This window comes from Coturnix japonica, chromosome 19 (genome assembly GCF_001577835.2).
Source record: "Coturnix japonica isolate 7356 chromosome 19, Coturnix japonica 2.1, whole genome shotgun sequence".
In the NCBI taxonomy this organism is placed as follows: Eukaryota; Metazoa; Chordata; class Aves; order Galliformes; family Phasianidae; genus Coturnix; species Coturnix japonica.
The window spans coordinates 285,317-301,713 of NC_029534.1; the positions used below are offsets into that span (position 1 = coordinate 285,317).

General features: G+C 48.8%; 2 protein-coding genes across 15 annotated transcripts in view; both read right to left on the reverse strand.

Annotated features, from left to right (window-relative positions):
- Positions 1-663: 663 nt before the first annotated feature.
- On the reverse strand, positions 664-5,795 carry LOC107322622 (1-acyl-sn-glycerol-3-phosphate acyltransferase alpha-like). 3 transcript variants are annotated; one of them, XM_015880834.2, is made up of 7 exons: positions 4,323-5,795; positions 3,777-3,878; positions 2,868-3,001; positions 2,308-2,483; positions 1,995-2,090; positions 1,765-1,837; positions 664-1,339 (listed from the first exon to the last, which is right to left on the reverse strand). In XM_015880834.2, the coding sequence occupies exons 2-7, from the start codon at positions 3,863-3,865 to the stop codon at positions 1,191-1,193; spliced, it is 717 nt and encodes a 238-aa protein (XP_015736320.1). In that variant the 5' UTR covers positions 3,866-3,878; positions 4,323-5,795; the 3' UTR covers positions 664-1,190. The 3 variants fall into 3 exon arrangements, with proteins under 3 accessions (XP_015736320.1, XP_015736319.1, XP_015736318.1); XM_015880833.2 differs by having other exon boundaries at positions 3,777-3,912; XM_015880832.2 differs by lacking the exon at positions 4,323-5,795 and having other exon boundaries at positions 3,777-4,316.
- A 112-nt stretch (positions 5,796-5,907) lies between these two features.
- The window catches only part of TSPOAP1 (TSPO associated protein 1), a 37,729-nt gene continuing 27,239 nt past the window's right edge, over positions 5,908-16,397 (reverse strand). For 3 of the 12 annotated variants that reach the window (XM_015880822.2, XM_015880820.2, XM_015880830.2), the window contains 10 exons: positions 14,105-15,217; positions 13,394-13,520; positions 13,087-13,238; positions 12,732-12,900; positions 11,892-11,963; positions 11,494-11,532; positions 10,942-11,045; positions 10,616-10,687; positions 9,366-9,479; positions 5,908-7,181 (listed from right to left, as the gene is read on the reverse strand). In XM_015880822.2, the coding sequence (XP_015736308.1) occupies positions 6,969-7,181; positions 9,366-9,479; positions 10,616-10,687; positions 10,942-11,045; positions 11,494-11,532; positions 11,892-11,963; positions 12,732-12,900; positions 13,087-13,238; positions 13,394-13,520; positions 14,105-15,217 (2,175 nt within the window). In that variant the 3' untranslated portion in view covers positions 5,908-6,968. The other 9 variants (XM_015880821.2, XM_032448359.1, XM_015880825.2 and 6 more) reach the window with 8 other exon arrangements.

The window sequence follows — 16,397 nt, forward strand, 5'->3', positions numbered from 1 at the left end:
AGCAGCTTCCTGATTTGTTTATGAACTTCATCTTATGGTCAGTGAAATGTGTTGAGCTGCTTCCTGTGACCTTTTTATCACCAGGCTGGGAGGAAGTCGAGCTGCCTTTGCATAACCTGGCAGCAGTGAAATTGCAGGGCACTGAAAACCAACAGCTCAGAGTGAAACTTCCTCAAGCACCATCAGTTTGTCCTGAAGATTCCAAAGGGCCTCCAGGATCCAGGTCACTGGAGGCACCTTTTGAGCACAGCGTCTCAGAGGGGAAACAAGACTCAGGTGAACCCAGCTGTCATGTTCCCATTGGCCTATTGCTCTTTTAAGACATGCAGTCACATAGAAACATGGAGAGCAGTAGGTGTCTAGCAGAGACTTTCTGATGCTCAGCAGCCCTCTCTGCTTCATGGGCAGTTTCTAATCCTGCTCTTGCAACCAGTGCTGGAAGCTCCTAATGATGGCACCCACTGCTTTGGAACTGCTGCCCAAATGTCGTGCTGAGCCAACTGCTGCTGATGACACGTGCTTCACACAGGGGAGCTCAAGACTGAGTCTACTGTTGTGTTTGCTCTACTGTGATGGGATTGTCACATCACACAGACCCAAAACTTGGAGAGCTGCTGTCTGTTCTGTTCCAGGCCATGGCCACCAAGTTGGCCCATACACAGACACAAACCATTTTTACTTTTTAATCACAATACAGCGTGTGGACACCTTACACGTGGGTCATGGCAACCCCTGCCACCAGTACAAGCTGTGGGGTGTCAGGATGAACAACAGCTCTGCCAAAAAGGACCTGGGGGTAGTGATGGGTGGCAGCTGGGCACGAGCCAGCAGTGTGCCCTCACAGCCCAGAAAGCCAACGGTCCCCTGTAAGAAAGGGGACAGAGTCTTTAGCAGGGGCTGTTGTGACAGGACAAGAGGGGAGATTTAGATTGGAAACAAGGAGAAAGATTTGTGCAGTAAGGGCAGTGAGGCAGTGGCACAGGTTGCCCAGACATACAGTGGGTGCCCCATCCCTGCAGACAGCCAAGGTCAGGCTGGAGGGGCTCTGAGCACTGATGGAGCTGTGGGTGTTGGACCAGATGGGCTTCAAGAGTCCCTTTCAAATCAAATGATTCCGTGCTTTTGCCTGTCCCTGTCAGGTTTGCAGTCCTTTGTGTTTTCTGCTTCCAGGCCTTTCTGTGGTTGTGAGGTCACTCATGGGAGCCCCCATTCGTCATTCCCGATATCCTCTGATAGACACTCATCATGGAGTCACGGACCTGCTCTGTGAGCTTGGGGACATCATCTGAGCTCAGGCCAACGGTCTCCACTGCTGGTAAGATCTGGATGGTGCTCGTCCCTGGAAGTGCGAGACAGGAGGGTCAGGGAGGGGGAGTGATGTAAGACAGCAAGAGAAGATGCCCTCCCAAAAGAGGAGGGCAAAAACCCATACAATACATTAAACAGCTGGAAGCCCTGCTCGTGCTGCCATCAAACTGCCAGCAGGGGAATGCTTCCAGGACTGAACAGCTCTTGCACGGCCAGCAGGGGACAGAATAAACCCAGTGGGAAAAAGCTGAGTAGAAACAGATAATGGAGCGTTTAACTCTCTAAGAGGTGTCTGCTTTCAAGGGAATAACTACAGAGGTACAAATGACGACAGGGATGAGAATTTCAGCTGCAAGTCCTGCTCCTAGGAAAGAGTGTGTGCTGACATAGGGAAGGGGCAGAAGCCCATTTTGGGTTGGCATCAGGGAAGAAAAGGGTGGAACAGGTGATCCTCACCTGATGTGAATCTCTTCTCCTTCTGGCTGTAGAAGCTGTTGTAGGAAGAGATCACTACAGGAATAATGGGGACCTGTGGGGAAACAGTCTACAGTGAGTGAATCTGCAAATTGCCCTGTACCACCTGCAGGCTTCTGGATGGGTGCTCAGTCCAAAGGGAAGTGAGGGACCAGGCTGCTGGTGGCCAAACTGCATCCCAAGGGGCAGGAGGAAGGCGGCTCAGCTCTCACCTGGGCTCTCACGGCCAGCTGGAAGGCCCCACGTTTGAAGGGCAGCATGGAGCCACTGTGATTGCGAGTTCCTTCAGGGTAGACCAAGACATGGAACTGCAGGAGGGAAAAGACATTGAGATGGAGCCATCTCCAGGTGCTATTCTAAATCACTGCACAGACAGAGAATTACAGAATATTAAGGTTGGAAAAGGCCCCTGTGATCATCCAGTCCAACGGTCCATCCACCACCTGCCCACTAGACCACAAATTTCAGAACCACATTTTGCAGCACCTCCTGCTCCAAGTGGGGAAGGCAGGAAGTCCCACTCACGTTGTCTTTGCGCATGGTGTGTGCCACCTCCGTCAGGATGGCGATGGACTCTTCCCTCTTCTTGCGGTCGATGAAAATGACGCCTGAAAGCCAACATGCGATGCCAAAAGAGCCCATGTACAGTATTTCCTTCTTTCCAATGGGCACGCAGCGATTCGGCAATATCTGCATCATCACTGCAAGAGAAGGACAAGGACAGGAAAAGTTTTCATCTACATGGAGGTTCCCTCCAGCTTTTTGCTTTGGGGAACCTCACGCCTGCAGCTCCCACCCAACCACAAGATGTTGGAAAAGGGATCTGGGTTATCTGCAGGCCAACCTCCCACCCAGAGCCTTTGCCAACACTGAATAACCATGACACCACTGTGCCCTGCTGATGTTCTCATCCCAGTTCTATTGGGAAGGACCAGTGAGGTTTCCTTAGCACTGCTGTGCTCTTCTGCCTCAGAGCACACCCTGGGCCTGGGGCCAAGTGGGAAGGACTTCACAGCAACCTGCACTGTAGGGATTTCATAACTATGCAGCAAGGAGGAGAAGGCAGGATCAGGTTCCCCATGTACCCATAATGTCCAGGGAGTTCTGGTGATTCAACACGAGGACACAAGGCTTCTTAGTCTTGAGGTTCTCCTTGCCCTTCACCACTATCTTGACACCAAGGATGTGTTTGACTGGAAGAATCGCCATGCGCAGAATCCTGCAAACAGGGAACAGTCCTGAGCTAGAGAAAAACTAAAACTGAGCCAAGGAACCAAACACCAATTGTCCAGAACAGCACAGACCTGCTGAGGAGCAGATTGTTTGTCCATAGACCCAGATCTGACTTGTCTGTCTGGGAGAAAAGCAGCTAGGGTGGCTCTTTAGCTGCCACTGGAGAAAACAAAGACAGCTGCCAGGTTTCCCTTGGGATAGCTCAGACCAATGGCCTGGCAACTCCAAATACCACAGTTGTGTGGATCAGCTGAATATCAACCCATATGTATTTGAATTTAATGCCCACATTCATAGTGCAGTGTTTGTACTCTACTGCACTGTCCAACTTGCTGAGCTGTGTGTATGGGCTGCAGTAAACCTGCCATGGACCTGCCACCCCTGTTGCCCAAATAGTGGGAAGAGATGAATTTGCCACTTGAGGACAGGCAGACATTGGAAAAACAAAGAGAAAATCAGGCACAAATGTCAAGAATATGTCTTAAAGTAAAAAGCTGAGGCTCAGCAAGGAGAGAGCTGGGATCCTTCTGGAGGAGTGAATCCTGCCTTGTAGTGCTCAGGAGGCCACAAAGCCCTGGGCTGTTGTGTAGCAGAGGTGACCCCAGCTCCCACCTACAACCCACTGCCCCAAAACCTGCATTAACATGCACTGCTGCTAATGGCATCCCAGCAAACAACCAACACCCACCACAGCGCAGCTGCCACCACCCTCCCAAGCAGAGCACAAGTCGACTCCATCAATGCCCAGAGCACAAACTTACTTCATGTTTTCACAGTTGCGGCCACGAGGAAGAGCAACGATGATAACCAGAAAGCTGATGGTGAAGATCCACACCTGATAGAAGGTCATCTTGCAGAAGTATCTGAATGCAGGATACATCCAGCAAAGGATTAGAACTGCAAGGAGCAGAAAAGTGAATGGGTAGTGAAGAAGCAATAGCTCCATCCTCCAGCCCAGAGTCAACCAGAGGAGTGTTGCAGAGCGCAGTAAGTGAGTAACTGGTGCTCAGTGTTGTGGAGCAGAGTTCAGATTCTTCTGATCATTACATGTAGGCGGTGCAGTGGTGGAATGAGGTTCGGGAGAGATGCTTCTGCAAGGCTGCAGCGCCCAGTGAAAATAAGCACGGAAAGCTGGTTTAGCAAGGGAGCTGCAGAGCTGCTGTGTGTGGGAGCTGCTGGCAAGCAGAGGCAAACATGCAATAGCAAGGCTCTGTAAATGGAGGGTGTGTACGTGGCTGTGGGCAGGATGAACACCGTGTGCTTGGGGACACAGCCCTCCTCTAGGCTGGATATTAGGAAAAACATACCTGGGAGAATGGTGCTGCCGTGGCACAGCTGCCCTGGGAGGTGGTGGGGTCACCGTCCATGGAGGTGTTCAGAGCCCTGGGGATGTGGCACTGGGGGACGTGGGCAGTATTGGTGGCAGGTGAACAGCTGGACTGGATGATCATAGAGATCTCTTCCAACCTCAGCAATTCTGTGATGTTATGATTCTATGGGGCAGGAACCTTCAGCCAAAAGCAGGCCTCTGTGTCAAGCTCTGCATGAGAGCTGAGAGCAAAACCTGACCACACATCTGCATCACATGCAAAGCCTCCGTCTCGACTCCAAGCCCATGAATCCAGAGCTCCTCATCAATGGCACAGCAGCTCCAGGCACTTGCATCAGCCTAATAACGCTGTTAGGCAACAGCACCCTCCATCCAGTTGTATCAACAACCTGTTTCTCAAGACCATCTTGCAATGCCATTGCACTGGTTTTTCATGTTGCAGAGCCCCATGAGTGGCTCTGACATGCTTTTCTCTCTCTCTTTCTCTCTCTTTCATGTATTTTTTTCCTGGGACACTGTCTGGGGAGAGAAAATTGAGTGACATTTTCACATCATGCAGTGAAATTTTCTGAGCAGAGTTTCAGCCAAGCACGGGCTGGAGACGTTTCCCAGTGTTCAGTCCCACGAGAGCCTGATTTTCACTGTTTCCCTTTGGAAGCTCTGCTGCCACAGCCAGCTTACCTGGGAGGCCATGATCTCTGCCACGCTACATGTTAAGAGCAGCTAAATGAAGCCCAATGCCTTCATGCTGCTCAGAGAGGTGATTCCGGAGCTCATCCACCATCTTGTGATCCTGTGCCATCAGGATCTTCTTCATGGAGCCGAGCGGGGCAGCAGCACATGGAGCATTTCCTCAGCGACAGGAAAGAGCCAAACAAACACTGAAACGGAGCCGTGAGTCTGGAGATCCATCTCCAGCTGATTTCTGCCTATTAGTTTGTACGGCTCGTTCGGGAACGTGGTCTGAAAGGCAGAAAGCACTGAAATATCTCCCAGGTCGGATATTAGGAAATGTTTTCCTCCAAAAGCTGCTCTGCGCTGTAATTAAAACATTCAAACATCCTGGAGCCAACTCTGTGAGCAGTAGAACTGAATACGGCATCCTATACACGGATCGTTCAGGGCCGTGGTGATCTCAGAGCTGTTTTCCAACTTCGGTGATTCTCTGCTACTGTGAATGCATTTAAACCAACAAAGTGGTCAGATCTGATACAAATTACATGCCGAGCTTGTGCAGAGGGGAACGAGCTTGTAGCAGCAAGGCGTCTTCTTCCTTTCCTCTCCTTCCTTTTTACCTCCCCCATGGATCGCAAGCACTTACAGTTACCAGGCGGTAACGATTCTTCCCCTATGGAAGCAGCATCCAGGACGCATCAGCTCCGCCCCACTCCGCTCCTGCGGGTCAGCTCTGCCCCCTGCTGGGCTGCGGGAGCTCCGCGGGATGGAGCCGCCCCGAGGGGTTTGAAGGACCCTCAAGGTACCACGGACTGAAGTGCTCCCCCAGCACAAACCAGCACAACACAGGAAGCAGCAACGAAGCACGAGCTTTTTTAAGGAAAGCGTGTTTTTGTGAAAATAGACTTTATTATAATAAAATCTGATATTAAATAAAAACATACCTCATCACCAACATGTGGACACTGTGCTGGCATCACTCACATACCTCACATCACCGTCCTTCTCAAAACAAGAACCCACTGATACATGCAAAGAAAGAAACACAGGAAAGGATAGAAACCATGTAGTACAAAACTCCGTGGCTTAGAAAGGGACGAGGCTGAACTGAAGGAACGCGTCATCTCGAATGAAAACAGCTGCAAACTCTCCATCCCCAGCTCTGCTCTCCAAACGCTCCAACAAGAGAGGAGCAGCCACTGAAACAGCCAAAGGAAACGGTGAGAGAGGCGGACAAGGACAAATAAATACATAAATAAAGAGTCAGATAAATAAATAAATAAGGCGGAGTCCCCAGGCAGCGCGTGGTGAAGGTGAGCCAGCCAAGAGCAGCTTACGGCAGCCCACGATGGAGGAGAAGCATCGACCCCCTCCTGGGCATCGCTCCTTCCTCCATGGGAATCCTCGTGCTGGAAGATGACTGAGGCAGTGTGGGACGCTCCGAGGCACAGCCGTATTTACAGGTTACAGTACCGATAACTCACTTTTCAGCCCAGAGACAGCACAGGGGATTCGTGGGAAAAGTGCCAATTTTCTTTGCAGGAAGTGAAGGACTCGACACAGCCTCCTTTGGAGCAGAGAAATACTGGGGGTGCGCTACGAGGGAGCTCTTCCTAAGGGGCTTTGCTGGGAAAAGCCATTTAGCTAACTTACAGCCAGGATATATTTCTCAGGTTAAAATATGTACAGGGAACCGAGGGCTGCTGGAGCAGGACAGCACTGCGGGGGCAGCTGCATCCTCCAGCCGAGGCCTCGCACACCCCAGTGCCACCACGCGGGGTGGGCACCACGGCCGAGCTCTCAGTGGAGTGTGCAGCCCCCAGACCCACTGAGGAGTTTCCTCTATCCAATGTACGCCTTCCTCCTACACAAGCACTGCAGTCAGCTTATTGCCAGGGCTTCTCCTCAATGTTCAGCGCCTGCATGGACTGCGCAGGCAGGCCACACGTTAGTCTTTCTTATTGGACCCAAGTTTTCTGAAGAGCTGTTTTCCTTTGATGAAGAAGCCTCTCTTCTTTTTGCTCTGACCAGGTAAGTCACTGCATTTGATAACAGCCAGCGATGCCTGCTCTGGGTGCTGCTCACCCACGACAAGACAGGAAGGAAGTGCAGGAGGAGTTGGTGAGAAGTCACTGTGATCAACAGATCCATCTGGATTTAACTGGGTGAGAAAAGAGAAAACAAAGGAAAAGGCAGAAGTTAGAGCTGAAGAAGGATATTATCCCAACACAAACCTCAGCCAGAGAACTCTGCCTTCTCCCACCGCTCTGTCCCTCACCCTGCAAGGCTCGGCCTCTCTGTGGTTGCTCATTCAGACAGGAAGCTTCTGGTAGAGCTGAAGTGTTTTCTACTTCTCACCCAGACTCTGCCTGACCTCAGATACCCCAAAATTCCTTAACTTCAAGCTACAGACAGTAGAGCAGGAAAGCCCCACTGGGGACACGAGGGCAGATGCTGCTTCACAGCTGAAGAAACTGAAGTTAAACACCTACTGAGTGCAAGGATGGAAAGTGTAAAGTGTCTGTTGGGCAGACAGGGCAGGATGGTGGGCTCCCAGCACAGCTGGGGCAGATCCGAAGAGGCTCAACCAATAGTGCACCATTTCTCCTGTTGCCCTGGGCATGAAAGGCTGCATGCCAATGAGAGGCAGGAGCCAGGCCAAGTCACAAACAGCATAATTATTTTCAGAAAGGGCAGCTCATTATCAACGCCATCATCAAATATCAAATAGTTAAAGGGAAATGACTGCAGCTCCCTAACTGAGCAGGGAAAGGACGGCCATCAGAGGGCTTCAGGCTGGTGACAGAGCACCAGAGAAGCTTGTCAATCTACAAGCAAGAGTAGGAACAAATTGCAAGTGCAGAACTCTCTAATAGAGCGAGTGGGAAATGGAAAAGATCTTCTCAAACAAACTTACATGGTTGCTCTCTATGTACCATTCATATCTATCACTGGACTCTTCTCTTCCTCATTCTCTGAAGAAAAGAACCGCCATGGGTGCATAATACAGGCAGAAATAAATACATGAAATCAATTATCATTGAACACTTTCTGAAGATGCTTCACAATCAGTCTTTGACAGAAACTGCATATCAGCAATGCAAAAAGATCCATTCAACAGCCATGGCAGTACAGCAGACCACTCCTGGCTGCTGCCCATTGATGTTCCAGTGCCCTGACTTGCGATCATAACTTCTTGGATACTCCTCTTTGCACTGCATTTCTTACTGCTCAGTCTAGCCAGATTTATGTCAGTTTGAAGGTTAAATTGCTTCACTGTTATCAGTTGCCAGCATTTCAAGATTTGCTCAGAAATAGTTCTAATAATTCACCTTCCCCAGTTCAACTTTCAGACTGTCTTTACTCTCAAGCCTTTGTCGTATCAGAACAGAGAAAGCAAATGGGAAGAGATCTGGTGAAAATTTTAAATCCAAGAAGTTACATGCCATTTAAAAACCACTCCTGGTCATGCTGGAGAAGCTTCTGTTAAGACTTGCAGTAGCTTTAACACAGTCCAGAGCTCTGACAGGATACACGGTGAGGATACGTGCTCATTGATGAGTTAGCTCTCAAGATGAATGAAGCTGCCAGATTTGATGGGAGACTTGTTATGCTGTGTTTAATATTCCAACAGTGCTTCCTTTGCACACCCTCTGCCCATTCACCCCAACCCAAAGATGCTTCCATCCATTTTCTCACCAAGATTTTTGGGACCCAGGCTGGGGCTGGAATAACAGTCCTCTGATAACTGAACAGGCCTTGGCCAACCGTGAGGATGTGAGATATGGAATGAGCTGTATTGCCAATTCAAAGCCTCAGGCCATGAATTCATTTGTCAGATCTGCTTGAGAAACACTCCTGTGTGTTTTGAACCTGTCTGAGAGCACCTTGGACAGGATTAAGATTCATCTAACTTGGGAGAGGTGGAAAAACATCAGTGCTTAGTTGTCAATAACCCCAGAAATCCTTTGAATGGATATGAACGTATCTGAGGAATATTGTGCCTGGGAAGCCACCTGAACTGTTTTGTTTGCAGTGGGATTTCACCACTGACCCTTGTGTGCATCTGAAGAACTTGCTGGTGGCACCTGCCATGTTCTTTGCTCACCCAACCACACCGAGCACGAGGGTTCAATGAACATTGCTGTTTTGTACATTTTTTTCATACTAAGGTTAAATCTGTCAGAGCTCCTGGTGCTCCCCAATAAACTTCTGAGCTCCCATGGGATGAACTGAGCTGCATGCAATAACCGGTATGACTCCATGAGGTGCCGCATGCTGTGCAGTGCCCAGTCTCCAGCTACGTCACAATTTGGATGTGTACTACGTAGTCACACAATCTTACCTGGCTCTCAGTGCTCAGTGCTTTTGATTGAAGCTCCTCGACCACGTCTCCATCTGAGGTTACAGCTTCCAAAAAGTTAGATGGGACAAGCCCTCTCTGCTGGTTCAGCTCTCCCTGCAAGACCAAGACTCAGTTCCCACATCAGACTTCCTGGCTGAGGCAGAAATAAATAGAGGAGCAGACTCGAGCAGAGAAGGCCTGAGAGCAGCCCAGGAACACACTCATGTTGGAAGCACCCTCAGGAAATTTCACAACTCACATTCTCGCTTAGTTGTGGAACAATTCGGAATGTAAAAATGCAGAGATTACAGGAAGAAAAGATGACAGCACCATGACAAACCTATTCCAGGAACATGGACACATCAAAGTTGTAAACTATGAAGCCTATTTGCACTCTACAAGCTCAAAAAATTCCTGGAAGCGACTGGAACATGGTTGTGACAAAGGTTACCTAAAGGCTTTTCATTTACTCTGGTTTTTTTGTATGTATTTACATATTTCCAAAGAATAAAGACTGCTGGTCCAACATCCTTGTCTCTGTGTTCACTGACATCTAGAGCTACAAACCAGGCTCGAATGTCCTACTAAAGAATTGTCTCCAGCTCATCAGCAGGCAGTTGGGTGAGACAAAACAGCCCCTGCAATGTTGTTTGGTCATCACCACAAAGGAACTCAAACAGAACATCCACAAGAGTCTCTTCTGAATTTACCCTGACAAGAACTTTATCCTTTATGTGTGAATACAGAGTTTTCTGTGCAGGAAAAGGTGAGCTAAAGAACATGCCTATCACACAGCTCACTGGCAGGCAGAGTCCCAGCTATCCACAGTAGATTAAACAGATATCAGTGTTTGTTGAAGTCAGAGTGCAGTAGGACAGAGGTCATTTTTATCCTTGTGTTACCATTTCAGCCTCCTGCCCTAGACAAGACCATGTGTCAAAGTCCCTGGTGGCAAATCAGCTTGTAGCAGATGCTGATGCAGCCACTGACGTCCACTGCAGAAAGATGTATTCTAGGCTTTGGGAAACCTACAGTCAAGTTACACCAAGAAAGAAACTCAGAACCATTTGGATATTAGATTTAGAGGAGCATGAGCTGCAAGAGACAACCTGCCTGAACTAAGCAGGGATGCGTTCATTTGTTCATTGTTCCACAATATACCTTGTCCACTAATTCCTGCTCTCCTGTCACTAGTTGGATTCCAGGGATTTCAGATGGAGCCAAAGGACCTTCCCAGTCCCAGTACTTACATAGTAGAATCCATCATCATCCATGGATCCGAACACAGTGATAATGTCCCCTGCACTGAAAGTCAGTTCAGCCTGCAACGAGTGAAAGAGAACAATGGTCACAAGAGGAGCATTGCCAGAATTTCTCACCAGAAACACAGGGCCTCCCTGGACTGCTTGTGCAACCACACCACAAGAGAACAGAACATTACTGCACAGGAGATGTGATCTGTTGTCGAGTACACAGTCCTTGGAGCACAAGACCAAGGGGAAAGATACAAGTAGTCTCATCTAAAGGAAGAAATCTCCCCAGTGACAGTGAAACAGACTGAGCAGCTGCTGGTTACCTCTGCATCTGCATTTGGAGAACTCTCCTTAGGGTTATAGTCGAAAACAGCCACCATACTGCGAGGAGTCAGCAGTTCAGCTTCAAAGTCCTGACGCTTCTGTCCTGTAGGACAAAAATATAACAAGATTTACTGAGTTGTAAGTTAAAGATAAATTGTTCTGTTCTTCATCTTATGGACTTATGCCCTGCTCCAGGTAAACCCTGGGTGGCTTAGTAATGTGTTTGCAGGCTTGACATCAATAAATCACTGTACAACTCAGCAGGGTTAGAATCCCCTCAAAAGACACTGGATTTTAGGGACTGCAGCATCAGAAGAGTAAGCAAAACCATGTGTGCCCTTGACCTCCTAACACTCCCTGGTTAGTCACTTCACTCACTACTAAAGAACTAAAGCTCTTCCTTCCTGAGAACGCCTGCTTTCTGACAGTGCTCTGAAGGATAAAAAAGGGTCTTGGATTCACCCTTGACCACAAAACTTGCATCTCTTCATATGATCCTATGTTGCCAATACAGCATTCCTCTTCTCACAGTAGTAAAGAGCAGTTCTCACCTGGATGAGTCTTGTACTTCTCCTGTTTATCTAGTTCTGCTGGGGAGGAAAAAAAAAGCATCCAATCAATGGGTGTCCTTCTTTCAACAGTGTCCACACCACACAACTGACAGACAACAACAAAAAGAACAAAGATCACAGCAGCAAACTGTTCATGCAACTCAAAGTCTAAGCCAGTAACTCAGGGACGTAATACGACGCAGAGGTCAAGCTCCAAAACTATAAAAGACATCACTGTTGTTAAAAACTTAACACCAGCAGGGATGGGCTCTCTTTCCACTTCCTAGCAGTCGTACAGAGACAAACATCTGAGGGTCCTGTAAGCAAGCAGTACAAATTCAATGCAGTCTGTAATCCTATTGCAAAAAACCAAAGAGGAAGCAGTGGGTGACACAGACCTTTCTTGGAGCGTCTGGGTTTTGGAGGAGGGACGGTTTGGCGGCGTGGAGGTGGAGAAAATGTGCCATTTCCTTAATAAAAATCCAAAAAAGCAAATAGACAAGAGAAACAGACAGTGAATGGAAAGTGAAAAGCATCTTGAAGAGCGAACAGGCAACAGAGTGGCACGACATGCTTCCCCTGGGAAGCAGACACCATGATTTCTGTGCACAGAGCCCCAGTCTCCATTTACCATATGTGGACTCAGATGAAGCATGATCCACATCCTAAGTACACACAGAAATCCACACTGCGTTTTTGCCCATTACTAATAGCACAGTACACAGCAGACAAACGTCATTGCTTTGCTGCATTTTATCTTTCAGAAGGAGCATCAGAAGGATAAAACAAAGCCTTTGTACCATCAATACCTAGAAAAAGCTGAGTGAGGTGCATCCTATCAGCTCTGGTGCAAAGGGATTTTTAGCTAGAGCTAAAACTTGTGCACAGAGCAGGGTCAATGCTGCCTTTGGACCAGGCTGCTCAAGTCTCATTGGGTCTCTTCTCCTGGCTAATGAAGCCAGACTCCCTCAGCCTCTCTCTGTGCAAACTGTTCAGTCAAATCCATTGCACCACTACTGCAGATTCTGTCACTCAAGTACGGTCACCCCTGCAGGCTCAATTACGAACTTGCAAAAGAAAGGAGAGCACAGAAGTCAGAACTGTGCATTCAGACCCTGGGGACAAGCTCTAGGGGTTATTTGGGTGGGCTGCATCAGCTGCAAAGCTTGGCAGTGTGACTGAGCTTTCTGCATTTCAAAGACACAAGCTGGCACAGCACATACATTAAGATACAGTACCTATGCTCTCTGTCGGTGGGTCAGCAGGAAGGAACCCTTGCTTTAGCAGCTGCATCTTGATTTCCTTATTCTCCACCTGGACTTCAGATACCATGTTACAGGGTATGTATCCCTCTCTTCCAGCACATTCACCCCTGTAAAAGCCATCAGCATCCTTGTCTCCGCACACCTGAAAGGCAAAAGTTAGGCCAAGGATCGTTGATGCTGTGGGGACTAAGACACAAAGAAAAAGGAGAAAGGGAAGCCGAAGAAACTCCCAAGATGAGGGAGCTCTGCCTCCCACAGTTTATGCTGTCCTTGGAACAAGAAATGGATCCATACAGAGCAGGAGACGTTCACCAACATCTGCTCCTACCTTCAGGATCTGCCCCTCCTTAAATGGAAGCTCCTCTTCTGCCGCATCAGGATTAGGAGACATGGAAACAGGATCGTAGTCAAACAGGGCCACAAATATTCTAATGCCATCATCTTCCACAGTGGTTTCTGAAGCAGAGCTCCTTAGAGGACCTAGGCACAGTCAGGGGACACACCAGAGATAATGTCAGCACCACTTCCCTGCCACAGACCTACATGGCCCCAGTACAGCCCAGCAGTCAACCTGTGCAATTTCCAGCAGCTTCTCTCTTTCTTGCTGCTCGATTCTCCCCTCTTTCCCCACTCACCTGGGCCAGAAAGCAAAGGCTTCTGCACTTGGCTTCTTCTTAAGCTCCTGTTCCCTCTTCTGCTGGGAATCTGCCAGGCAGCTGAGCCAGGCAGCTCCTGGCCCCTAGGATCTTTATTACCAGAAGCCTGCAACAGGAACCACCAGAGAGTTAATAGCAGCCTCTGCCTTCCAACTCACATGAACAGTGCTCAGCCCAAACGCACTCCACAAAGAGCAGTGCATCCAAATGCAACATTCCTCTTCAGGGACACTCTAGAGCTGAGAATGCTATAGGAGTTGGAAAAGAGCTAAATGCAGACAGGTACCCTGCCTGACACAAGTGATGTGAGGATGCAGGAAAGGGCATTCCAAGGGAAGGCAATGACATTACAGCCATCAACCATAGAAAGCTTTCATGAATCAGCTTATTTCACCGGGGATTCTCATTTGTGTCCCACAGTCTCTTGCTGTAGGTAGGAAGACCCAGTGTGAAAAGGAATACTGCATCGGTGTCATTTGGCAGGAAAAGCAGAAGCAGCTAATACAAGAAAAGCCACGGAGCAGCACAGAACTATAGAATCTCCCAGATTTTCTTCCGGATGATCCTAGAGAAGGGTCCTTTCTCTGGACAACACTGAACAAAGCAAGATACAGGCAGGCCAGGGAAGCAGGAGGGAAGCTAACACCACTGCAAGCTGCTTCAAAGCCAGAATAGGAAAAGTCACCCAACCCTTTTGTGCAAGGAGGTGCTACGTATCCCCTTCCAAGGATGTTCGAGCCTCCTTCTCCAGCCAGGTGACTTACAGTCCTGCTCCCAGCCTTGCTCCTCAGAGCTGCTCTCACACCTCAGAGCCTCCTTCTCCTGGCAGAAGGATCGCAGGCGCCGGCTTGGAGACCCAGCCCACTCCATACCCTGCTCTTCCACTCTTTCCAGTCTGGTCAGGTTCCTTCTGCCATCTGTGAGGATAACCTCAGACTGACTGGAGCAATCGCTCCATTCCCCCTGACAGTTCTGGGCCCTTTCTGGCCAGAGCCTGCTCTCAGGGGGAGAAGAACAGGCTGAATCCTGATCGTCTTCAGAGTCATACTCAATGTCTATTTCCAGGCTCCTGGAGCTGGAGCAGTGTGCTGCCATCCCAGCAGGTTCTGCAAACCCTGAGACCATTGCTTTCCCTTGGTTTCTTCGAGAGGCGCTTTGCCTAGCACGAGTGTACGCATCAAACCCCTCCTTACCAGCAGAGCTGCTCACAATGTTCAGCTCCTCCCGGAGGCTGGGAGCTCTGTACAACCCACCTCCCATCTGGCTGCAGTTGCCCAGCAGACGACTGCAGTGCTCTGTGAAATCATTCTGTCTCTTCCTACCCGTCTCAGGTCGACCCCGGATCTTCTCTCGATAATTATTTCCCTTCTTCTTGCTCCAAGTGGGGCTTGCCCCACTGCCAGACTTCAGATCATTCTCCTGGCAGCCCCAGTTCCAGTTTGCCCTTTTCTGACTCCAGCTGGGGCTCATATGGTCAGCACCCCCTCTACTCCCCTTAGCAGTCTGCTCCTCCCGTGGAGTCTGAGCAGACAGTTCTGGGGAGGAATCACTACCATCTGCCTTTGGAAATGGATCCTGGGTGCTTAGTGGCTTCTCAGACCTTCCTGCAATGTAGGTAGGTGCTTCCAAGGTGCCTTGAGGATTTTCCTTTTCCTCTGTAACACACTTCTCATCCTCATCTTCATCCTCATCCTCAGTCACTTCAGGGATGCTAAACAATTTCTTGCTGTGGTTCTTCTGAAGCGGGAGCTCTAGGATCCTTTCCAGAATCTCCTCATCGCTGTCAGTATCACAAAGATCCATCTGTACCCAGCCCCCGAGAAAAGCAACAGCCAGGACAAGCAAAGGAAAAAAAGAGAGGAAATACTCATTAAAAAGAGAGATAAAGTTACAGCTGATTCCCTCCCAGCACAGCGATATGGAGCGGCGACTGTGGGCTGCAGAGAAGCAAGGACAGGAAGCAAACGATAGCAATGGGTCTTCTGGCAAAAGACAATCAGATGAACTGGCAATGCAGCGGGAAGCAAGAAAGGCCAATGCATGGAAGAGCTCCCTCCCAGGTCCTGCCTCTGCACAGAAAGCTGTCTGCAACATCCTGCCTGCTCAATCCCCCCATAGCTCCACCACTCCCAGTCTGGATGGGGGACAGGAGCTGCACAGTTCCTCTGTGGCTGCTCACTGCACACTGGAGCTGCTCAGTGTCCAGGAATCAATCTGCACACACAGCCTGTGACCACAAGAGGACCCATAGTCCTCCCCATCTCTCCATCCTCACAATGGAACATAAGGAAATGACAGCAAAATCCTGTAGCTCCAGGGAGTCATGCATGCTTCTGTCTCACTTGAAAGCTTGGAAGGAGCCTACCAGGTCACATAAAACTTTTGGAAGAACACTCCTGAATTTTAACATTTGTCTCAGCCCAACTACCTATGTTTTGTTTTGCCTCCTACTACACTTACACTAAAACAAAAAGGTAGAACCTTAGAAAAAGAGCATAATTTAGGCTAGAAGAGACCTGCAAGAAGAAGAGCAGCAGCGAACTACATCTGTTCTTTGATCGTGCGAAATAAATTAGGGTACATTCTTGTAATAAAGGCAGACCACATTTCCTTCAAATCTTTCTGATTTCTCAGCCATTCACCCTTAATACTTTCCCTTATGCATACTCATTTCAACTGTCATAATTTGTATGATTACATCCCGCTTTCCAGTCATGCTGATTTAAGCACGTTTCCTGGTACAGATGCATTATAACACTCTAACTAGTTTTAATTGTTTGAGGTTGTAACATACATAAATCTCTCATGGTTCCACTTTACCAGTCTTCTCTCACTTGTAACATCTGAACTGCAAAATCACGGCATTGCTCCCATACTCAATCCATCCTCATCGAGAGAACAAAGGTCTAAACAAAATCATCTGAACAAAGTTATTCATGTTCAGGAGTGTTTGCAGGACTGAAACCAAAGTATTAACGCCTCT

What these genes read in the sequence shown, in the direction of transcription:
- LOC107322622 (XM_015880832.2), bottom strand. Translation starts at nt 3,961, where the DNA reads ATGGAGCTATTGCTTCTTCACTACCCATTCACTTTTCTGCTCCTTGCA. An exon ending in GAACTCCCTGGACATTATGG is followed by an intron (nt 2,484 to 2,867) that starts GTACATGGGGAA and finishes CTTCTCTTGCAG; the next exon opens with TGATGATGCAGATATTGCCG. An exon ending in GGAGAAGAGATTCACATCAG is followed by an intron (nt 1,340 to 1,764) that starts GTGAGGATCACC and finishes TCGCACTTCCAG; the next exon opens with GGACGAGCACCATCCAGATC.